Genomic DNA, 25,944 nt, shown 5'->3' on the forward strand with positions numbered 1-25,944 from the left:
TACTTGCCGTCATGCTCCCAGTTTAAAAAAAAAAGTATAGATTATGCCTATATTGCCTATCAAGGAGCCCTGGTGGCCAGTGGTTAAAGTGCTCAGCTGCTAACAAAAAAGTCAGTTCGAATCCACCAGCTGCTCCACAGGAGAAAAATGTGGCAGTCTGCTTCCGTGAAGATCACAGCCTTGGAAACCCTATGGGGCAATTCTACCCTGTCCTACAGGGTCGCTATGAGTTGAAATTGACTTGATGGCAATGGGTTTTGGTTATACTTCCTATCAGGTCCCTACTTTCATACCTCATAGAAATGCAAGGTGGGAAATGTGAGATCTTGAAGCATCTATGCCTGCTATGAAAAACCCACACTGTGGATACTCTTTGATGATCATAACTTTCTGGTCCAAGCGACAATTTCACCTATAACTCTACTATATAAAGTGAAAGCTTTGAGAGCTGGAACTCAACAGGACTGCCTTGTTTTTCTGAGTCTCTTAAGTATTCCGCCTTTAACAGGGTACAGTGTTACCGCCTTTCTATCACTCCTTTTGGTGGAAAATATTTGCGTTTTCCTTCTCTGACAAGCTTCCGGCTTTCACAAGTTTTACTGTACTTTTTTCTTTATTTATATATAATGGACATAAGTAAAATGTTAATTTGGCTTGAGAAATGGGCTTTATCTGGTTAACACTCTCCCTTCCAACCATCTTGCATGCTGCCACTAGATTTAATCTTTGCAGAAGAACATTTTTACCACATCACTTCTATGTTTAAAAATCGGGAGTTATCTCATTCCCTTTACTTCTTAGCTTTATTTTAAGGCCTGATCAAATCTAGCCAATCTCCATCTTACTAATTTTAGATTTAACTTTAATTATCTTATTTCTCAAGTATATAATCCTACGCTTACTCAAAAGACCCTCAAATACGTTAAGCCATTTGAATGATTACATCGAAAGTTCTCATTATTCCCATACACAAATTTTCAAATGAGAATGAAACACAGAAACAAAAATAATTACATAGCAGCAGACACAATCTTACTGTACAATGATACTCAAATTCTCTGTAAATAACGTTAATTTATAACAAACTCTAGGTCTTTTGTAAACAATCCTAACTCCTATGAAATTGTGCCTATCTTCTACATAATAAAAATACTTCCAAGAACAACTTTCTCTTTATCTAATCCTTAAACAAAAACAATCCTTTCCTAAGCAAGCAGTTTGTCAAACAGTTACTCTAACTCTGCGCCATTTTCCCCATTTGGTGAAGACTGCTCTCCCAACTTCAGGTGCACAAGCTCCTCCAAATACTGTCTCTCCCCCATAATAAAACAGAAAAGGTACAGATTTCAATCCCAACCCAAACCCACTGTTGTCGAGTCGATTCTGACTCACAGCAATTACTACATGCAACTGTGAACAAGTATCCATTGAAAACGTCTACATTTTAAATTCTTTAATGCAAAACTCTGTCTACCTACTTCCTAATGTACCTAGCACTGCAAAGCAGTTCTTCACAAACTGTATTCTGCAGAATACTAGTGTCCTGTAAGATCGTGCAAGTATTCCACAAGAGAGCTTCCTTGTCAAGAAAAGTCTGAAAAACTGCACATACTGCCATTCTTAGAGGTGCACAATGTCTATCAGCATATTAAAGGCTCTAAAAAGTTGTTGTTTACCAAAAACCTTTTTTCATTTTCCACTTCCCAAAGCTGAGTTTTCCTTTATGCATCTCTCCAGGGGTGATACCAGTAAAGCACAAACAATGGCCAATCAGAACAGTAACTTGCCTTACAGTGTGGAAGCAGAGTCCTGAGCTCCTCCTCCTCCCATTCCCCCTTAACCTTTTAGTTGCTAGATCATGGGGAGCTGGTGGTGAGGTGGTACTGAATTACTTCCATATTTTAACTGTTATAGCTGTTATCAGTGTGTAGCCACTGAGTATCAGTCCTGAAAAGACATTAGTCTCTCACAGAACAGATGAATACACATGAAGAGAAAAATTAAAGGACTTCTTCCTAGTTAAGAAATTTCAACCATAAACAAACATAAGTTTGGCTTGTCTGCATTTTTTAGGAGCCTTAAAAAAAAAAAATTATACTAGACCTCCTATATGGTTAGTCTTGTCACGACATCTAACATAATGAGGAGAGAGTAGTTAACAGCCCCAGCTCTCCCAAAGAGATCTCTCCCCCTTCTCTCTTGGGTAGACAAACTGGAGGCCTGTTCAGGCAGTTATTGAGCACTGTGATTCCAAGACCTGCTACCTAGACAGAAAAGTTTCTCTTTTAACATTCATATCCTGGCAAACCCACTATTACAGCACATGTCTCTCTAAGAGGTCTCTTCTACCAACCTCCTCCTCTATCTGAGAACAAGTTTCTTTCATCCTCCTGAACTTTAAGTCAACACTTCTAACACTTATCCCAAGACTTCTTCCTAATTTCATACTTTTCAGTTTAGTATATATCAGTTTTGTTTGTATTTAGTAACATTTCCAGAAAGTAATCCACCGATATGAAATCACAGAACACCTTATGCTACCGTAAATTTCTAGTCCTAGTAGAGAAGTTCCTGACAAAGTAGCTCATCAAAACACCGTCATTAAGAGGAATTATGAGAAATTAATATAAATTTGTTCAACTGTCCCCAATTCTACCAGAATTCCCTCTACAATGATGTGACTGTCCCCAATTCTACTAGAATTCCCTCTACAATGATGTGAATTTTAAATCAGAAGCATGAAACACAATGTTGGGTATTGATAAGAACTGACAAACACATTTAAATATATAATAAAATTCCAAAATCAATTATCAGGTTGATCTGGGACATCTAAAACATTGCTAGATACTTCCAAAAAAAATTGGGAAACTGTATTCTTAGCAATAAGTGTATCTGAGAGGAACTTAAATCCAGCTGTTACGCATCCATTTCTTAGTATTAGCTGTGGTAGAGTATGCTTCTGACTCATAGCGAACCCATGCACAACAACACTAAACACTACTCAGTCCTACACCAACCCCATGATGGCCTGCAGATCAGACTGCTGTGATCCATAGGATTTTCACTGGCTGATTTTCAGGAGTAGATCATCAGGGCTTTTTTCCTAGTCTGTCCCTTAAGTCTGGAAGCCCCACTGAAACCCTGTTCATCATAGCAACACACAAGCCTCCACTGGCAAACCAGTGGGTGACTGCTGTGCGTAAGGCGCACTGGCCAGGAATTGAACCCAGGTCTCTGGCATGGAAGGCAAGAATCATACCACTGAACCACCACTGCCCCTATATTCATCCATTTAACAAATGCTTAGTAACAACACTGTTCTAGGTGGGGAAGTACCACGGTTACTAAGACAGGATAGATCCTTTCCTTCATAGAGTTAACATTCCAGTTTTAGATGGATTTATTATCTCATAAGAATTAGAGAAACCAAAATGATAAAATACAGTTAGAAATCTCCTGGAAATTTCCCTTTACATGCCTCTGCAATTAACAGGGTATACAGAGAGACTGGAAATTGGTTGACTAAACTATGGTACATCCATATTTTGCAGCTGTAAAAAGGAATGAGGAAAATACTATTACACAACCCTGGTAGGATATACCCTAAGGACAAGAACTGGGGGGGGGGGGGACCTCAAACTGATTTCAGTAATCATTATTCGTATGACTGTTTACATTCTGAGATTGCTGTGGGTGAATTATGGATTAAAGCAAAAGGGAGACAGAAATTTTAAGATCAATAAGGTAACACTCTATGGACTAATGACATATTTAATCTTAATAATATGCACGTGTGAAAACGACTAGACAATACTAAGGCAGTGCCTTATTAGCTAGACTAGGATCTAATAAGGCATCTAATTAGTTAGATTAAGATCCCTAAATACCACTTCCTACTAACAGAAACGAGGACTCCCTGGAAAGATGGCTTACTCCAGGTATGGAGTAGAGAATGTTGTAAGATTAATCTGGAACATTTTGTACATAGCAAAGAAGCTATCAAAGGCCACTGGAGTCATATTAAAAGAACCTGGGAGCTAACTTAGAGACTCTCACTGGCCAAAGTCAGGACAATCGGAGCATCAACAAGATAACTGCAATGGGTTGAGACATATCAAAATGTCTAAATCCAAGAGCTAACAATATTTAAAAAAACCAAAAATTCATTGGTCACCCTTATAGGGTGTGAGGAAATCAACTCATTACTTTGAAAACTGGTTAAAAAATAAAGGGAAAAAACAAAAAAGCACTTATTCTGCTTTTCCTTTAAGAACTATACTTCAGGGTAACCAAATAGTTGGCACAGGAAAGTTTCTCTTTATAGGACTATTCCAGCTAATAAAGAAGGAATGACTAAATTAGAATATCATTATTTTCCAACTAATGAATTAATGGATCTGTGCAATCATAATTAATAGCTGTTAACATCACAAAGAAAGACAACCATATTTTTATGTGCTTCCTGATGGACGTGCACTATGAAGTATTTTTGGGAAGCAAAAAGAACCTGAATCTGAATGTGATTAGACCTCTAGATGTAACTACCAGTTTACAGGAAATAGGGGGAGGGGGACTGTTAGAGAATCATGCTAAACAATACCGCAAGGATGAAGTCAACATCCAGGTTTGTCTTGAAAAAGCTATACAACAAAACACTTGGTTTCTTCAACCAAAAAATATATATATATAAGGAGAGGGAGGGTGAGAGGGGGTACCTATCAAGGGTTCTGAACCTGTGGATTCTTGGGACTTTTAGAGGGACCATCAACTCCTTGAAAAGTATATACAAATTTAGGTGGCTGGGGTGAAGGTGAGGAAACCCTGGTGGCGTAGTGGTTAAGAGCTACGGCTGCTAACCAAAACGTTGGCAGTTCAAATCCACCAGGAGCTCCTTGGAAACCCTATGGGGCAGTTCTACTCTGTCCTATAGGGTCACTATGAGTTAGAATCAACTCGACAGCAATGGGTTTGGTTTTTTTTTTTTGGGGGTGGGGTGAAGGTGAAGTGTACTTATGAGCATTTCCTGCTCAAAAGATTCATAGCTTTCATCAGAACCACAAAGGAATTCATGGTCTAAAAAAAGGTTAAAAACCACAATGCTATGAATTTAAAGAGTTAGCGAAAAACAAAAAACAAACTCATTGTCACCAAGCCTATTCCGACTCATAGCGATCCCAAAGGACAGAGTAGAACTGCCCCATAGGGTTTCCAAGGAGCGGCTCGTGGACTCTAACTGCCGACCTTCTGGTTAGCAGCCAAGCTCTTAACTACTGCGCCAGACATCTATTAAATTCTCCGTATATTCAATGTATGGACCTTATGTGGATCTTGATTTGAACAAACTACTCTAAAAAACGAGGTAAATAAGAAATTTTAACAACGACTATTTGATATTAAGGAATTATTAATGTAGGTGTGAAAATGGTACTGTTGTTAGAGATGCTTTATTTTTTAGAAATGCATACTAAAATATTTATGATAAAATGACACGTCTGCAACACGCTGCAAAATAATAAAAAGGGATGTAGATAAACAATACTTGCATGAACTGATAACTATAGATGCCAGATGACGGGTACTTGGGGTTTCACTATCATATTGGTATGTTTGACATTTACCATTATAAAAAGTTAGAAAAAAAACTGCACATAAGTCTTCCAGAAACCTAAAGATCATTTCACTTAAATTGAGCAATGTTCTAAGGTAACCGTGAAATTAACAAAGTCACTATAATGTTTCAGCTCTCTAGAAGATGAGAAACAACCACTTAAAAAATATAACTATAGCCTTGATTTAAAGTCTATCTTTATTTGAATTTATCTTGTAAATAAAATTATTCTGTAATCAAGCATTCCATACACTCATATTGGCTGCAGAATCTCATACAGTAGTCTCTCGTACAGAATCTAGCACAGTAGTTTGAAATTAGCTTTAACTAATATTATACATATTAGGTTCTTTGGTTAACAAAAATCAAACAAAATCAAATGTTGGCAGGGTCAAGCAAAAGCACCCACAAGCATCAGTGGTACTGCAAAAAAAAATTCCTTTTTTTTCCCGATCAATCTAGAAATAACAAAAGCTACATAAGTTTTAACACTCTTGATTCAGTGAACAGACGTTTTAGAATTCCAGGCTAGGAACTAACCCTGGTATACTAGCTAGTTATTCTTAAATTATTAATCCAAACTTATTACTGCTCTGTGCTAGAACTGGATATACAAAGAGAAATCAAAGAGTCTTTTACTACTCAGTTACCTGTCTGGTAGACAGAAAAGCGTGCAATTATGCTAGTATTTGAAAAATGAATATATGAAATAATACTTAGAAAAAGGCATATCATGGACCATGATTACAACTGTCCTAGTCTTAAAATTCATCTACGTATGTATGAACAGTAACAAATATCAATATAGCAATAAAAAGCTTACATTCACTAGACTTTTTTTTAATGGAAATTGCTTATACTCACACAGGAAAAAAAAAAAAAGGCAAAATATGGGTTTTAAAACAGACTCCAAAGTAATGAGCTTACTTGAAAAAAAGGCTAGAAAGTAATTTTCCCCCTTTAATATTGTTATTTTAGAAATACTTCAGTTCAGCAATTCCCTTACAACTGACTATTACAAAGCTTTCTTTATACTCGTTTCCTTGCTTTCTTTTTTACTGCCTACTTTCACTATTGGCACTTAATTGCTAATTCTGTTTTAACAGATCTTTTACTCCTATTCTTGATTTCTACCAGCCACTCTGCAGGAGAAGGATGTACAGTCTGCTTCCATAAAGATTAGTCTTGGAAACCCTATAGAACAGTTCTACTCTGTCCTACAGGGTGACTATGAGTCAGAATTGACTCAATGGCAACGGGGTTTTGGTTTATTCCTGATTTTATTTCTTCATTTTACTATATATTTAAATTATATTAATTATAGGAGTGTACCAACAGATTGAAAAACTGGTAGCTGCTAATGCCAATCTAACTGAGGGGTATAAAACAAAAATCACTCAAAATACGAAACTATAGTAATGTTTTAACTACGTGTTAGTTTTAATGAACATATGGAGAAAAAATAAAATGCTGAAGATGAAATACCCATATAATGGTATTACATATGTATACAGCATTACCATCACCTATGTCTAAAGTCAAGTAGGCTCAAAAAGGCCACATAAACGAGAGACTCCATCAGCCTGAGACCAGAAGTAATAGATGATGCCCAGCTACCACCAATGACCACCCTGACAAGGAACACAACAGAGAGTCCCTGACAGAGCAGGAGAAAAGTGTGGTGTAGAACTTAAATTCTAGTAAAAAGACCAGACTTAATGGTTTGACTGAGACTAGAGGAACCCTCAAAGACATGGCTCCCAGACTCTCTGTTAACCCAGAACTAAAAGCATTTCTGAAGCCAACTCTTCAGACAAAGATTAAACTGGACTATGGAACATAAAATAATACTCGTGAAGACTGTGCTTCTTAGTTCAAGCAGATACACAAGACTAAACGGGCGGCTCCTGTCCAGAGGCAGGATGAGAAGGCAGAAAGGGATAGGAGCTGGCTGGATGGACATGGGAAACCTGAGGTGGAAAGGGAGAATGTGCTGTCACATTATAGGGACTGCAACTAGTGTCACATAACAATATGTGTATAAATTTTTGTATCAGAAATTAACTTGAGCTTGAAACTTTCACCTAAAGCACAATAAAAAAAATAAATAGTCAAGCAGGCTTCTAATCCTAAACCAGGAAATGTGATAGCGCCCTAGGTCCTCCCAAACTGCTATTAGAAGATAAAACCCAAGGGGTTTCACAAAGGATGACATTCACTGATTTGCCAATAATCTGAAAATACTGCTAATATCACAGAATTCACATCATCATCAAAGTAAAAACCAATAGCCAGAAACTTAGAACAAATGCTTAAAACAGTAAATACGATGAAACCCGTGAGAACCAGAACTCAACAGGACTGCCTTGTTTTTCCAGGTCTTAACAAGTTTTCTGCTTTTGACAGGGTGCAGTCTTACCACTTTTCTATAGCTCTCTAGTGGTGGAAAATATTTTACTTTTTCTTTTCTGACAGGTTTTCCTTACAGAGGTTCCAACTTTTGCAGGTTTCATTATCCATAATCATTAAAGAACACACCACTTTCTGGATGAGTGGTTTTCCTAAGTGAGCGTTTCATTTTTCTTATTCTCCAAATCATGGAGTATATAGCATCCATTGCCTTAGTGAGAAATATAGCTTAGAATAAAAACCAACTGAGGTTCTACGATAATTTTTTTACAGGCCCAGAGCACAGGCCATAGTATCAAAATACAAGGCTTCGAATGCCTAGAGTCAGAAACCAAGCAGAAAAGACATGAAAGCTCCTTCTGGGTTGGAGAAGAGCTTCGGAATTTGGAGAGGAAAATTAGAAAGTTGTTAATACTGAAACCAGAAAGTGGAGCAATACCTTAGAAAAGTGATTTTTTGGGGGGTAAGGAGAGGATAAATTCAAACAGAAAGAATCTAACTTTCATCTAATCCTCAAAATGGCTTATGAGCCAAAAAGGTTAAGAAATTCTATTCAGGGGTTTTGGAACCTAGGCCTTCAAGGCTAAATTTAGGTGGTTCTGACAACTCACTTGACTGCCACATGTCAGTCTGTCATACTGTAATGGCTTGCATGTTGCTATGATGCTGAAATTATGCTACTGGTATTTCAAATACCAGCAGGGCCACCCATGATGGACACGTTTCAGCACAGCTTCCCTACTGTCTTAGACTGGTTTCTCTTAGAGGAGAAAAACCAGTGAAGCATATATATAAAAATATAGAGATTATTTCAAGGAAATAGCTCCCACAGTTGTGCAGGCCGGCAAGTCCCTGAATAGGTGGCTCAGGCATCAGGCTGGAGGCTCCTCCTGACCCACATGGTTCCAGGGTCTGACGAACCCAAAATTAATAGGTCAGACAGCAGGCTGCTACCTCACTGGGCTGCAGGAGATGGCGAATCCCCAAATCGGCAGGTCAGACGGCAGGCTGCTGGCTCATGTCTCAAGAACCATAGTAAGAGGATGACGAGTCAGATGCAGGATCAAGACAGGGAGAGCTTTGCCAGAACATTCATATATATTAGATGCAGGCCACATCCCCAAGGAAACTCCCCTTTCAACTGACTGGCTGCTCACATGAGATCACAAAATGGAGGATGATTACATACTATCTGACAAACTACTGAGAATCATGGCCTAGCCAAGTTGACACATAACCTTAACCATGACACCTACTAAAACAGACTAGGAAAAAAGGCCTGGCAATCTACCTAAGAAAATCAGCCAATGAAAACCATATGAATCTCAACAGAACACTGTCCAATATAGTGCTAGAAGATGAACCCCCTAGGTTGGAGGACATGACACAATGACAGCAACAATGAAATCAAACATGCCAACACAATCATGAAGATGGTACAGGACTGGGCAACATTTTGTTATACATGGGTCACCGTGAGTCGGAGCCATCTCGACAGCAACTAACAACAAAAATGACAACTCCCTCTCCACCTCTCCCCTTTCCTTATCCAATTTTTAGCTACTGGCTCTCCTACACTACCACATGCTTTTACCTTTTGCTGCTATTACATTTCTGTACACCTCAGCTTTGCTAAACATTATTGCTGGTTTTTTTTAATCAAGGAGAACTACTTAATAGGCAATGTCAGTAGCTTAGAAAGTTCCTTCCAAGAAATGTCCAAATCCTGCACACCACTATAGGGTGGGGTAAGGAGGAGATATACTCACTTGCTGTGGTCAATAAGTTCTCAGAGGCTCTTTCTTTACATCATAGGCCTTTTTCCCACTTTCTTTTCAATTTTAGTGGAAAGGGTAATGCAGAATCATTCATTCATTTTTATTTCTGAGATTCTAATTTTCTGTTTTTGAGAACCTATTACATGACTGATGTCTTTAAATTATGGTGTTGGCACAGAATATTAAATATACCATGGACTGCCAGAAGAACAAACAAGTCTGTCTTGGAAGAAGTACAGCCAAAGTGCTCCTTGAAAGTGAGGGTGGCAACACTCTGTCTCACACACTCTGGACATGTTATTAGGAGAGACTAGTCCCTGAAGAAAGACATCCTGCTTGGTAAGGCAGAGGATCAGTGAAAAAGAGTGAAAACCCTCAATGAGATGGATTGACACAGTGGCTGCAACAACGGGCTCAAACACAACATCGATTCTGAGGATGGTGCAGGACTGGGCAGTGCTTCATCCTATTGTACACAGGGTCACTATGAGTCCGAACCGACCCCACAGCACCTGACATTACATGATAGTCACTATTCCAGTCCCTACATGGTTCCTACAGCCAAAGGGCTTGCAATCCAACAATAAAAAGAAAGTAATTCAACTGCAGTACAGTTTGTCAGCATCATGACAACGCTAAGGTATCAGAAAAAGGTTTCTGCAAGAGGTAGTGGATGCCTGAGTTGAGTTCTGTAGGATGAGTGCCTTCAAAGGTTTTTGGGGAATTGGGAAAACTGAGATTTCAAATAACAAGATCTCATTAACATGTGCTTATCAAATTTTAGAAAATTTGTAATATTCTAGGGAAAGTTTCTGAATAAAATAAACCTGTTTCTGTCAAGTCAATTCTGACCCTATAGGACAGAGAAGAACCGCCCCACAGGGTTTTCAAGGAGCCGCTGGTGAATTTAAACAGCTGACCTTTTGGTTAGCAGCCGAGCTCTTAACCACTGTGCTACCAGGGCTCCTCTGAATAAAATACTATAATAAAAAGAAACAGCTGTGCTGGAATGATAAAAAGTTATAAATAAAGCTATTAATGGCATGTATCTGACAGAGTTGTAAAGTTCTGGACCAAGACAAAATACAGCTTCAGTTAAATAAAATGTTCAAGTCTTCTGTTAACTAAGAACTATCTGATAAAATTATCTATGGAGATAGACATATTTGATGGGAACCTATCTCCTTTATGCCAACTGTTATGTTAGCTACTGTTTTTATTGGCTTTTGGACTTTCTCCAAAAACTATCCATCTTCAATCTTCTGCCTCTCTCTACACCAATTCTCTTAGCCAGCAAGGTTTAAAAAAAACATCGCATTCTTCATTTCTAACTAATCATAAAATTCTACATATTCCTGTCAATACCTCTCATACATACTTCCTTTTTTCTCTCACAACTACCACCCTACTACAAGCTTTCATCTTTCTACACCACAGCTGGCCTCCATTCCAATTCACTCTGTCACTGTCAGATTACCCCATTGTCACTAAGTCAATTCCAACTCATAGTGACCCTACAGAACAGAGTAGAACAGCCCCATAGGGTTTCCAAGGAGCAGCTGGTAGATTCGAACTGCTGACCTTTTGGTTAGCAGCTGAGCTCTTAACCACTGCGCCACCAGGGGGCCTGTCAGATTAGTATCCTTAAAACATGTCTTTCAGCATATCTTTCTCTACATAAAAATCTTCACTTTACCAATGCCTGTAAGATACTGTCTCAACTCCTAAGTCCAGCATTTAGTATTTATAACCTAATCTCAATCTACACTTCATATCTTACTAGCTAGTAATACTTAATGCAAACCTTCTGCTAAAGCCAAATTAGTCTATTTGCTAGGTTAAGCACTTGGCTGCTAACCGAAAGGCTGGTGGTTTGAACCCATCCAGCATCCCTGAGAGAGAAAGACCTGGTGATCTGCTTCCGCGAAGATTACGGTCAAGAAACCTCTATGGAGCAGTTCTACTCTATCACATGCAGTTGTTATGAGTCAGAATCAACTTGATGGCACCCAACAAGAACAACCATCTCCACAGTGACCCCATGGGTACAGAGCAGTACTACTCCATAGGGTGTTCAAGACTGTGGCCTTTCAGAAGCAGATAGCCAGGTACGTCTTCTGAGACACCTTGCTTCCATACTTTTACTCATACCTCATCACCTAGATTAGATTAGTCCTATCTCTGAATCAAACCCATTCCTTGTGAAGTCCAACCCCACAAAAATCCTTTTGATCATCTCCTACGGCACACATTAAACTGACAACTCAATGAATGAAGTAACATATGTAGTCTTTCAAATTCATTTCTAAGCTGATACTCTGATATTTGAAAAACATTTTATTTAGTAATTCAATTCACTTAAATACTTAAAGAACATTTGCAGTGTTGGGTTATTTACTATATTTCAGGGATACGAAAAGGAGGACTACAATTAGGCATCAAGGCAGAGTAAAAAAAAAAAAAAAAAAAAGGGGGGGAGGGCAAAAAGACATGGGTTTGAATCCCAGCTGTGCCAAGAGATATGGGTTTGAATCCCAGCTGTGCTACTTAGTAGCCAGTTCTCTCATTTATAAAATGAAGAAAACATCATCTTCCTCAAAGTTTTAAAAATTATTAAATCAGAAAAGTTCTAGATCATTCATTGCATGACATTATTCTTAGCACTAAAATGTAGTACCAATAGAATTTTTTCAACCATACTAAAAAGCACTTATTTCTATCTCCCAAATGAGAAGCGTAAGGTAGATTAAGGAGTTTGAATTCTACCATACTCACCATTTACTACCGGTATCTTCAACAAGCTATTTAACCTTCCTAGCGTCAGTTTTCTCATCTGTGAAATGGGAAAAGTATCTACCTCTCTGAATTATTGTAAGAACTAAATCAGATAAAAGATAACTCAGTATAGTGTCTCACAAAGGAGCTGCCTAATGTTTCTTTCCTTCTCCTTTCCACTCTCCTTTGTTGGGCAGGGGCTTGGCAGGCAGCCAAACCATACTCTTGAGCATCAGTAACTTTTAAATTTCTGCCTCTGCAAAGCAGACGGTAATTACATTTAGAAAAAAAAGGGAAAGAGGTAAGCAAAAGCAGAAACTGTAAGAAAAACACCTCCTATTCCTACAAACACAATCTCTAGCTGAACACATTCACAAGAATAGTTACATTTCCAGAGAACAAACCCCACACTAGAAAAACTGCGTTAACTGCTGTTCTAGAACCCCAGAGATAAATGTAATCAAGATAGTCAGCTGTTCTTTATAAAAGTGTTTTGATGCAATAATCTCTAATAATGTAAAAATCTTAGGGGGAAAAAAACTTAAAATGCAGAGATAAGGGGAGGGGGCGGGACAAGCTCCCCCAGTGCACAATAGTATACTCCGGTCTAAAGTTATATCCTTTCTTTGGCTATTATAAACTCAAAATCTATAGTTATAGGGAGTCATTACCTTTTCTTCTCTATTTTTTGCATGTTTGAAAATTCCCATAACAAAAAAAATTTTAGGTGCAAAGTATGATTTTTAACAGAAAACAAAGGGGGAAGAGAGTATAAAACCAACTTGAGTTACTGAAAATTTCATTCTCCTCAATCTAACATTACCACAGCAAGATCTAACAAAAATTAAAATTAGCTAATTTGTTATGATTAACAGGTAATGTATGAATAAACTAAGATTTAAGTCTAAAATCTCATTTTAGTTATTTATTCTCTATACCCTTCCTTTCCACCTGATTTATCAGTTATTAAAAACTTCTTATTTCATTATCTGTCTCTGTATCATTCTACCTTTTGGTGGAAAAAGGTAACTTGTGAGATAAAGTAAAATTAAGCAAAACAAGCAAAGAGTTCTTGACAAGAAATGTGATTAAAAATTAGGTTATGCCACACCAAAATAAATAAATAAACACTCTGCCTTTAGAAAATGACACTGGTACAATTGAAAGGTTGAAGGTTCAAGTCCACCCAGAGGTATCTTAGAGTAAAGGCCTGGCGATCTATTCCCAAGGAAAAAAATTACTCTATGGAGCAGAGTTCTACTCTGACACACACAGGGTCACCAAGAGTCAGAACTGACTGGACTGCAACTGATTTAAATTTGGCATTAACTCCTGAAAAACAACCAAATTATGACAGCTCAATTACCCCCAGGAGCTCTGGTCATAAAGTTTGCTCACCTAGAAGACCATACGGATGGCCAACTTATGAAATCATATAAATGAACCGGGAAAAACTGAGTTGAGATCTGAATGCTTAATTATTAACTCTGAAAACAGCTGCAATTAAACAGTATTAACTCTTTAAAATAAATTCTAATTCTTGATTAAATAATATATGCTTGTTATAGAAAATAAAATAGCAGTAAATAAAGTCCTTGCCAATAAACCCATGATCCAAAATAAAGTAATACTTGTGATAGTTTCTTCTAGTTGCTGCAGAGTTTCTTCTAGTTGTGTGTTTGTGTGTGTGTGAGCGAGCAGGAGGAGGGGATTACACCAAACTTTACTGTGTGAAATCAGAACTGCATTACTTGCTATTTTCAACTGACATTTTATTTTCCCATATTTAATATTCTTCAAAACAGGATATTTAATGGTCACAAAACATTCTAAACTGCTTAAAACTGGTTTATTATTTTGACAAGTAGTCCAAAATTCTCATCTCTTTTTAAGAACTAAAACATGCCACTCCAAAATAAGCAATGTTCAATATAATGTCAACCATAAAAATTATTTTAGAAGCATCTAGTAGGAATTGAGTTCTTGAAGCATACACAGAGAAATGGCTTAATGGATTCAAAAGATATCACCATTAGATCCCATGAGGTGTTTCTGAAATGTCCACTACCACGGACAATGAAGAACTACCTGCGATTTTGATGCCATCTTTCAGGAAGGAAGGGCACCCTTAATTTTTTCTTATAGGTATCGGAGACCTGAAATCTCTTAGAATTCAAAAGCATCATTAAAATTTAACCAGCCAGATCATAATGGCTCCATTAGATTCATAATGAAAAGGTTTCTATCAAACCTGACACTTGGGTTTGACAGCACTACATGGTTTACAAAGCATTTTAATATTCATTATCTCACTTGAGTCACACAACAACCCTGGACTAAGTGAAGCCTTCCAACTTAACCAGCAAGTGGCAAGATCATGAGAACCTACATCTTTACCTGTTCTTTACATGCCTCAGCCTAGATATGGAAATGCAAATTTATTTTATAAGCTTTGTTTTTTTTCCTAATATAAAAAATACAGATTTCATTTCTTCCACCCTCCGTCAAAAACGGAAAGACGAAAAATCACCTTAATTATATGCAGAAAAGAGAATTTTCAATAATCCTACTACAAAGGGAAAACCACCATTACCATTTTTCTAGGTACATATCTACATACCTTAGTTGGTGTTGCCTTGGTACTTGAAAATGCAGTTCCTGCACAGGCCGGTTCATTCAAGACTGAGTCCTACTGTAAAGTCACAAAGCACTAAGATAGCATTCTCTGCTTTCCTCAGTTTAACAAACACTCAATCTGCTAATCTCTTCTACCATGTAGACAGATCCACTTAGCAAACTTTATCATTACTTTTGTCCTCTCATATCTCACAAAAAGTATGCAAGTCAAAATGCTGAAGGTGTCACAAGTGTGAAGACAGAGTATCAAGCTGGATAATAGGTAAAATGCCAAAATGTGGTGCCTTCAGGAAATGGTCAAAGAAACAAAACAAATATAAGCAATTAGAAACATCATTTGGCATTATGAAGGACATCACAAACTTCACTGCCATTTGGAAGGAGTGATAAGCATCGTGATTTCATGACGTGAACAGAATGCACAATCCCATGAAGACCACGCAGTAACAATCTCACGTAACAATGCTTTGATATTATTTTTTCCAGGAAAACAACTTTTTGATAAACAGGTGAGTACACTTATATAGGAAACTCTGGTGGTATAGTGGTTAAGAGCTATGGCTACTAACCAAAAGGTCCGCAGTTCGAATCTACCAGGTACTTCTTGATAACCCTATGGGGCAGTTCTACCCTGTACTATAGGGTCACTAATGAGTTGGAATCAACTTGACGGCAACAGATTTCATTTTTTTAATACTCATATATATCCTCTTATTTCCTTTTTTAACAGCACGTACACCACATACATGCTGGTGATCCAACCAAATGTGGAAATTATTGAACAATATCATTAGTATCACACACAAGTAAAATTTTGCTGAAGTTCAAAAGTGCTTGGAGCAGTACATCAACAGTGGACTACCAGAAATTCAAGCCAGATTCAGAAGAGGACGTGGAACCAGGGGTATCACTGCTGATATCAGACAGATCCTGGCTGAAAGCAAAGAATACCAGAAAGATGTTTACCTGTGTTTTATTGACTATGCAAAGGCATTCGACTGTGTGGATCAAAACAAATTATGGATAATATTACAAAGAATAGGAATTCCAGAACAATTGTGTTTATGAGGAACCTGTACATAGGTCAACAGGCAGTCGTTCGAATGGAACAAGCGGATACCACATGGTTTAAAGTTAGGAAAGGTGTGCATCAGGGTTGTATGCTTTCACAATACTTATTCAATCTGTATGCTGAGCAAATAATCCAAGAAGTGGGACTATATGAAGAACAGGGCATCAGGACTGGAGGAAGATTAGTTAACAACCTGCGTTATGCAGATGATACAACCTTGTTTGCTAAAAGTGAAGAGGACTTGAAGTACTTACTGATGAAGATCAAAGACTACAGCCTTCAGTATGGATTATACCTCAACATAAAACAAAAATCCTCACAACTGGACAAATAAGCAACATCATGATAAGCGGAGAAAAGACTGAAGTTGTCAAGGATTTCATTTTACTTGGATTCACAATCAATGCCCATGGAAGCAGCAGTCAAGAAATCAAATGACCCATTGCATTGGGCAAATGTGCTGCAAAAGACCTCTCTAAAGTATTAAAAAAGCAAAGATGTCACCTTGAAAACTAAGGTGTGCCTGACCCAAGCCATGGCGTTTTCAATGGCCTCATATGCATGTGAATCTGGACAACGAATAAGGAAGACTGAAGAAGAATTGATGTCTTTGAATTATGGCGCTGGCGGAGAATATTGAACATACCATGGACCGTCAAAAGAACAAACAAATTTGTCTTGGAAAAAGTACAGCCAGAATGCTCCTTAGAAGCAAGGATGGCAAGACTACATCTCACATACTCTGGACGTTATTAGGAGGGGATCAGTCCCTGGAGGACATCACGCTTGGCAAAGTAGACGGTCAGTGAAAAAGAGGCAGACCCTCAAGGAGATGGATAAACACAGTGGCTGCAACAATGGGCTCGTGCATAACGACTGTGAGGATGGCACAGGACTGGGTAGCATTTTGTTCTGTTGTGCATAGGGTTACTACGAGTCAGAAGTGACTCGACAACGGCACCTAACACCATCACTACTATATGAGTGCCCTGCCATCCCAATAAATAGATTAGTCAAAGAGAAACCACCTGATCCAAGCTAGAAGAGTCAACTATTCCCTGCAACATCTAGCTCAACTGGCATAACACAGTTCACAAAGAAAATGTTCTACATTTTACTTTGGTGAGTAGCGTCTGGGGTCTTAAAAGTGTGTAAGCAGCCATCTAAGATACTCCACTGGTCTCATCCCTTCAGGAGCAAGGGAAAATGAAGGAAACTAAAGACACAAGGGAAAGATAACGGACCACAACTACTAGGGCCTCCACCAGACTGAGTCCAGTACAACTAGATGGTGCCCGGCTACCACCACTGACTGCTCCAACAGAAATCACAATAGAGGGTCCTGGACAGAACTAGAGAAAAATGTACAACAAAATGCTAACTCAAAAAAAGACCAGACTTACTGGCCTGACAAAGACTGGAGAAACCCCTAAAGTATGGCCTCCCGGACACCTTTTTACCTCAGTGGTGAAGTCACTCCGGAGGTTCACCTTTTAGCCAAAGATCAGACAGGTCCATAGGACAAAACGAGACTAAAGGGGCACACCAGCCCAGGGGCAAGGACTAGAAGGCAGGAGGGGACAGGAAAGCTGGTAATAGGGAACCCAAGGTCAAGAAAGGAGAGTACTGACATGGCATGGGGTTGTTAACCAATGTCATAAAACAATATATGTACTGTTTAATGAGAAGCTAGTTTGTTCTGCAAACCTTCATCTAAAGTACAATAAAAATAATAATTCAACTCAGCTAAAAACAATAAAAACAAAAAATCTTCCCTGCAATTTTTTTAACTAGAAATGAGAAAAAGTGGTAGACATAGTACAAAATGCAAACGCTGTTGACAGCTATACTGCCTTAGTGAGAAAACACAAGCACTGAAACAAAATAAAGCCGATAGAGGTAAGCAGGACCAAAAAGGACAACATTCAATACCCAGTTCCAACTGTTCCTAAGGACTACCTACCATCCTTGTCCTCCCCGCCATTTGGTTGTTCATGTCTTTCATGGACTGCATGGGCTAAAAAATGTTCCCACTTACCTAAGGTAATTAAAGGTGGGTTTCCAAAGTCTGGTGGCACAATGGTTAAAAGCTCAGCTGCTAACCAAAAGGTCAGCAATTCAAATTTGCCAGCTGCCCCTCAGAAACCCTACGGGACAGTTCTACTCTCTCCTATCTGGTCGCTATGAGTCGGAACCAACTCAATGGCAATGGGTTTGGTTTTGTTTTTTCCCAAAGACTTCAACTAAACATACCTAAAACCATCTGGCCAAATGCATCAGAAGTCTAAAAGTCTTTACAAAGTACAAAAGGGCATATATAGGATGCCACCTTTTGTGTAAGAAAAGGGAAATAAGAAAAAAAAATTATATACACACACATACATATAAAATCTGCTTATGGTTACAAAGATAAACGAAGGATAAAGCAGAAAATAATGAAGTTGGTTACCTACAAGGGGTACCATAGGAAGGATGCCAGAGTTTACAGGAGTTCATTGTATAGTTTTAATTTTTGGAAACATACTAATAATCTATCATTATTAAAAAAATTAAATAAAATCATCAAGGATGGGAAGGGGAGATCTAAAACTGAAAGCAAACTGAAGCAAATTAAATCAACTGCATTCCAAATGAACATCATAACCCACTGACGGGAAAAAGAAAACTAATTCAAGTAATTTATGAACACAGTGTTTGATTTATATGCCTTCAGTCTTGGCTGGAGCTGGGGAAAAGGAGAACTGCAAACAAATTCTTACTCTTTTATACAAGGGAAAGATTAGTCCAAGGACTAATGGACCACAACGACCATGGCCTCCACGAGACTGAGTCCAGTACAACTAGACGGTGCCCGGCTACCACCACCGACTGCTCCAACAAGGATCCCAATAAAGGTTTCTGGACAGAGCTGGAGAAAACGTACAACAAAATTCTAACTCACAAAAAAAGATCAGACTTACTGGTCTGACAAGAGACTGGAGAAACCCTGAGAATATGGCCCCAAGACACCCTTTTAGCTCAGTAATGAAGTTACTCCCGAGGTTCACTCTTCAGCCAAAGATTAGACAGGACCATAAAACAAAACAAGACTAAAGGGGCTCAACGGCCCAGAAACAAGGACTAGAAGGCACGAGCGGACAGGAAAAGTGGTAATAGAGAACCCAAGGTCAAGAAGGGAGAGTGCTGACGTGTCGTGGCATTATTAAATCAATGTCATAAAACAATACGTGTACTGTTTAATGAGAAACTAGTTTGTTCTGTAAACCTTCATCTAAAGTACAATAAAAAATATATATATTAAAAAAATAAATTCTTACTCTTTTTACTAGATTTGTTTTTTGCAGTGGTATGGGCAAAGCAATTCTGAAACTACTTTAGATGTATTACACAAACATATTGAGCAAAATGTGTAAATGTTTTGATGATGTTGAGAACCAGCACTCTCACTGTCGAAGACATACAAATACGAAGCAGGAGAAAGAAAGAACAGCAAATTATAAACCACTGAAAAAACCAGGAGTCCATAAATCTGTACCAATGAATCAATCAATGAAGGAGAAGGGAAGGCGGTCTTGTAGAGTGCTGAGTACCATGGTATATGTAGAGGAACTACTGGAGTTAAAAATCATCATTTTGCCACCATCATAGTAAAGCCTAGTTTAGGTAAGGATTATAAGTTGGTATTAAATCAAGGGGGAAATTTTGATGACTAGGACATTCGTATGGTCTTAAAATGTCTCCCACAGATTGATTAATGGGGAAAAGGGAAAATTGGAAATGTTGAGAATACCACCAATGAGGAGTAGATGGACATCATGTGCCTCCAGATGTGATACCCTGAGGACACATCATCACTTGTGAGTTTTCTGGCCAGGAATGCATAATCTGAATCTAATCAAGAGGACACATGAAATTCAAAATTTGAAATGTTCTATTAAAAAAGAAAACAGATTATATTCTTCAAAAATGTCAACTTCACAAAAGATAAAGCTGTGAAAACATTCCAAATTAAGGAATACTAAAAAGATATGACAATTAAATACAATATTGATCCTAGATGGATCCTGTACTGAAGGGAGGAAAAACTGGTATAAAGGACATTATCAGGTCAATCAACAAAACTGGAATAGGATGTACAGTAGATTAAAGACATTTTATCACTGTTGAATTTACTGAAGTTGATAACTGTGCTACAGTAATGAAAAGAAAATATTCTAAGGAAATACATACTGAAATATTTAGGGATAAAGGACCATGATGTATATAACTTACTTTTGAACAGTTTTCAAAAAAAATAACTGTGTGCGCGTGTAGAGGAAAATAGGAAGGGGGAAAGGAGGGACAGAAAGAGAATTCCTCCGCACCCAGAGCTTGAATTCATTCAAAACTAGTTAATGACCCAATATTTTATGTCTAACATTAAGGAGTTATTATCTAACTCATTAATAACGTACCGAGTCAAAAACACTATAAGCAAGTATGGCAAGAGGCAAAGAATCTACAATATGATAAAAGAGCATCAGCCCTAAACACGTTTGGATTTGGTCCTTCTCTTTTTCTGTATCATGTTTACTCCCTAACTATTGACTGTTAGTCAGCTTATTATGCAATCCATAATAATCTGATCTTTGGGGAAATTTCCACTGATCTGAAGATACCCACCCTGCTAGGAGGGGTGCCAGTGAATGACTTCATACAAAATTGGTTAACTCCCCTAAGTAAAATCTAGCACTACTGATTCAGCTTTACAGAAACAGTTCAGGATAGTCTTTTTATGAACTTAGACCCTAGATTCAGTGTTTTAATTCTCGTCCTCCTGTTTGCTAACAATGTGACCCTGAGCAAGCTGGTTAACCCGAGTTTTGCCATGTGAAAAAAAGGAGGCAAAAACAGTACCCACCTCAGAATGTTGTTATGAAGATTTAAACTCCTAACACACAATAGAAGCTCAAAAAAAAAAAAAAGGTAAAATATTAAACAAATTGCTTTATTTAAAAATCAGGAAGGTGTTTATTCCTTTCATTAAGATGGCTAATTTCTGAAAATTACAATACGGTATTAGAAATAGGAATTGTTTACTTTCAGCTCTCTTCTAGTATTTCCTAAACTGAGATCTAACAATTATTGAGTACATTTTAAAATTCACTTCAAACTCATGGATTCAGAAGGTGCTGAGGAAGCAAAACATTACCCAAACAATGTATAAAAAATCCAAGTTTTTCTTCAACAAGTAAGTTACAGGGGAAAAAAATGGTGGCTAGGGAGCTTATAGATTTGAGACATCAACCAATTGCAACATATAAACCATACTGTGGATCCTGACTCCAACATATATATATATATTTTTTAATACCATATGATTAAATGTATGTTTGTGTGTGTGTGTGTGTACAGATATACACATACACACACACACTGACTTTTGAATACTGACCGAACATCTGATATTAAGGAATGATTACTATTTTAGGTGTAATTAAGTATATTTTTAAAAATTTTAGAGAAAAATACTGAACTACATATTGATGAAATAATATGATACAGGATTTGCTTAAAAATAATAGAGGGGGTGAGAGGTAAAGACAAAACAAGACTGATCATTAACTGTTAACTGCTGAAGTTTGATGATAGGTAATGGGAAAATCATTACATAATTCTGTTTTTGCATGTTTAGAATTTTCCATAATGAAATTTTTTTTGTTTTTTTAAGTAAAGAAATTCAATAGAAAGATGGAAACATTCAGTTATTAACAGGGACAATAGGGAAATGAGCTGGAAGTTTAACAGAACAGACTGGAAATAAGGCAGGAAAAATGTATAAAAACTGAAAGAAGACTGGAACAATAAATACATTTTGATATTTAAGAGATCCAAAAGAGTTTATAAGCAATACTCCAAAATTTATGTACTTTAAAGCTATTATCTCCTATGCTCCCTGAACTTTCTTTTCAATTCCAAATCTTTATTATTCTTGACCCTATGTGTTTTACTTCTATACCTCAATTTTTCCTCTCCATTCTTCTTCTACTTTCCTTCCATTTTCATTTTCAACTACAAACTTCAGACTAGCATAAATAAATAATGTTGCAGCAATGAAAGAGTAAATAAACTTAGATAGAAACTGGGGGCATATTGGCTTTAGCCACAGCCATACTACTTTCAGTTTGGAGGATCTCTAAATCATCACATCTCAACATTCATTACCTGTTTCCTTGCAACACTGCCCAAACTATGTTACTGAGTACCCATACCAGAAACACCAATGAAGCATGTAAAGGATTTTATTAAGAATTTGGACAGATTTATTCAAACTTTGACCATTCAAACCTGTGACCACTAAGGCAGAGTGGAAAGAGCATTATTTGAAGTCCAAGGGTCTGTGTTCTTGTCCAGGCTCTGCCAACTAATAAACAAGCTGAGTTCATTCACTCAACATCTGGGCATCTAAAACATACCGGGCACTGGGGTAGATATAAAGATGAATATAACAATCATATAAGCAAATAGTTACAACCTATTTGGTAAATGCTATAAGAGAGGCATGTATAAAGTTTATAAAGACACAAAATATATGAAAGTTAGATTAGATGATCTTTCAGTTCCAAAATTCTATTTAAATTGCTTGGAGTCTCTTCTTTTTTGATTAAAAGGGGGTATCTACAGTTGCACATTTTTATCAAAAGATGCCACCTAAGCACTGTAAAATTTCGAATAAAAACAGCAGCTAACATTTATTAAGCACCTACTATGTGCCAAGGGCTAGGGGCTTTCCATACACTGCCTCACTTATTTCTCACAACAATTCCAAGCCAGAAGGAAATTATCACTATATTACAGGTGAAGAAACAAGGCTAAAATAACTTACCCAAATTCACACAGAGTAAGAGGAAAATAGGGATTCGAATCCAGATCTTCTGATTCCAAAGCCTATTCTCTTTCCACTACACTATTGTGTCTCTCATTTCTTTCTCTACATTAAAAAAAAAATTTCCAGAGATCACCTTTTTAAGAGAACCCAAAAGAAAAACTCTTAAAAGACATCCATGAAGTACAAAGTGGGAAGCCTTTTTTTAAACCAGAGCATCTGTCATACACACCCTCCGTAACAAGATACAAGATTACAAAACTTAAATACAATCCATATTTAAGATAATACATGTGTGCCATGAGTATATTCAGAAAACTAGCCAATACAGCCAAAGAGATTTTTTTGTTTCGTCCGTTTTATCTTTACCTTATTTAGTTTCAACACAAACGGCCAAGGAGGGAATGCCCAAGCATATTTTAAGTGTTTTAATACATTGGACTCCACGTAAATATTTTAAAATACATACTACAGAATATGGGAATACAAAATAAAATGCATATGAAATGCTGTAAATTTTTTTAAGTTCAGTGCATGAACATAGGCATACTAAGTCTACAATGTTTAATCATTAACAAAAATTTAAAGCTATTTTGAAGTGATATAAATCACACCTTTATTTTTCTGTGAAAACTTCCTTAAATTCATCTTTTTTTGTAAACTTCTTCTCAGGCTATCAATTTAATCGCAATCTGAACCAGCAAACACAACCTCCCTGAAAAATAAGTTAACCCTTTACAACAGAGTAAATAAAATTTTTGTGCACAATTCCACAGCTGGTTAAAAAAATAATCTGAATCAACATAAATCGCTTCAGAACTCCTTCGGATTAAAGTTTTGTTTTTTTATTCAAATTTCGCCTCGGGCAAATTTTAAGATTAAGAAAAATTATCTTGAGGCAGTCTTCATTGTCTAATTTAATTACAGATTTTGTAGTAACAAAAGCCACCCTTCAATCGCAATTACCTCATACAACAAAAGATCTAACTGTCCCAAATGTCCTCAACGATCCAAATGTGTGGTATACGTTTTAAGAGAATGGGACCCAAGCTAGGAATCAACACAAAATCACTAACATTCCATACTCACGATTCGTGAGGAATTTGGAAATAAGTATCACAACCATTTATGCCCTCTATATCCCACACAGACGTGCCATTTGCTTTCATACCCGCACAACGCAGGCATAGAAAACACGGACCCGCAAAAGCCGCCGCTGGATCGTAACATTCCCTCCTTAATCCCAACTCCCCCTTCCTCAGCCCCAAATACAAACATGCTCTTCTCTCCATGCTTCTTGAACAAAGTCGCTTGTAAAAAGGCTCAGCTCAAGCTGTAGCACCTCTCTTCAACGCGCGATGAGAATGGTTACTCCCTTCTCGGTGCTGCCTCACCACCGCTTCCTCCGACTACCAGGCCAGGCGCAGCCTCGGCAGCCCTGCGCGGATGGGGAAGGGGCCGCTACGGCCTAGCGAAAGGGCTGTTCTCGTCCCTTGGCCCACTGCAACGGCGTCAGGCGGCTCTTCCCGAGACAGCTTCCTAGAAACGGTGCCCGACCGGGCCCTCCTGGGCAGCGAGGTGAATAAACACGGCAGCGGAGCAGAAGAGCTTCCCTTCCCATCCCCGGGGGCCCCCCAACCTCCTCCCGCGCCCGCTGTCTGCCCGCCGCCATTTTGTGCGCAGCCGCTGCGACACAGATACAATAGTCGGCCCGGATCTCACAGAAAAGGTTCAGGACCCCCACGCTATGGGCTCCCACCTTCTAGCCCTACTCCCCACAAAGCAGCAGTCCTACCTATGGCTACCCGACTAACAGCCGAATCCCATATGCGCCTCGTAAAGCTTAGCATTCAACCTCCAGTCTCGACGACGAAGAAGCTACCGCCTCCAGAGAACTTCACGCATGCGCGCTATGAAGTCTTTGCGAGCCCTCATCTACTCCCGGCGCCTGCGTGCCACTAGCACCGCACTCTGCAAGGCCAAGGAGCTTAGTTCCGAAAGGGGGCGCTCTCGCATGTGTGGCGTTCCAAGGCACCTACTGCAAAACTCATGCACCCATAGCAGTACGATGTCTTTGCCTATTCCGTGCCTATCCTGTGCAAAATTATACACATCTTTAAAGACCTATACTAAGTGACAACCCTCCATTAAGTCTTCCCTGATCATTCTTGCTTTCAGTAACCAAAACCAAACCCGCCGCTGAGCAGTCGTTCAGACTCACGGTGACCCCAGGTGTTACAGAGAAGAACTGCTCCATAGGGTTTTCTTGGCTGTAATCTTTACAGAAGCAGATCGCTAGGCCTTTCTTCCGTGGTGTCGCTAGGTGAATTTGAACTGCCTTCCTTTTGGGTAGTAAAAAAAAAAAAAAAAAAACCCAAACCCGTTGCCGTTGAGTCACTTCCGAGGCATAGCGACCCTATAGGACAGTGGAACTGCCCCACAGGGTTTCCGGGGAGAGGCTGGTGGATTCTAACTGCTGACCTTTTGGTTAGCAGCCAGCTCTTAACCACTGCGCCACCAGGGCTCCTTTAGGGTTGTAGTCCATCGCAAACCGTCTATGCCACCCAAGGACCTCTTGCCTTCAATAACATTAGAATAGGTAATACTCACCTGGCACTTGATATTACGATGTTTTGTATAGTTGTTAAGATTTTGTTTCCTTTATCCTCTCACCTTGTACTTTTTTCTTTTTTTTTTTAATTTTTGCATTCCTATAGCAATGATTTGATATATATCACAGCCATTCAAAACATCAGGAAAGTAGAATTCAATTAAAACTTATTGAGCTAAAAGCTGA

The 25,944-nt window shown here is 38.2% G+C and overlaps 1 protein-coding gene across 5 annotated transcripts in view; it reads right to left on the minus strand.

Annotated features, from left to right (window-relative positions):
• ZNF638 (zinc finger protein 638) overlaps positions 1 to 25,058 on the minus strand; it is a 102,301-nt gene extending 77,243 nt beyond the window's left edge. For 4 of the 5 annotated variants that reach the window (XR_002824373.1, XM_023732827.1, XM_023732831.1 and 1 more), the window contains exon 1: positions 15,194 to 16,084. Coding sequence is in view for 3 of the 5 variants with exons in the window: in XM_023732827.1 (XP_023588595.1) it covers positions 15,194 to 15,249 (56 nt within the window). In the remaining 2 variants the exon portion in view is untranslated. Of the gene's footprint in view, positions 1 to 15,193; positions 16,085 to 24,942 lie in introns of those variants that run through there. The other variant, XM_004369224.1, reaches the window with a different exon arrangement.
• Positions 25,059 to 25,944: the final 886 nt, after the last annotated feature.

The sequence above is a fragment of the Trichechus manatus genome, unplaced genomic scaffold (genome assembly GCF_000243295.1).
Source record: "Trichechus manatus latirostris isolate Lorelei unplaced genomic scaffold, TriManLat1.0 scaffold00004, whole genome shotgun sequence".
Taxonomy (NCBI): domain Eukaryota; kingdom Metazoa; phylum Chordata; class Mammalia; order Sirenia; family Trichechidae; genus Trichechus; species Trichechus manatus.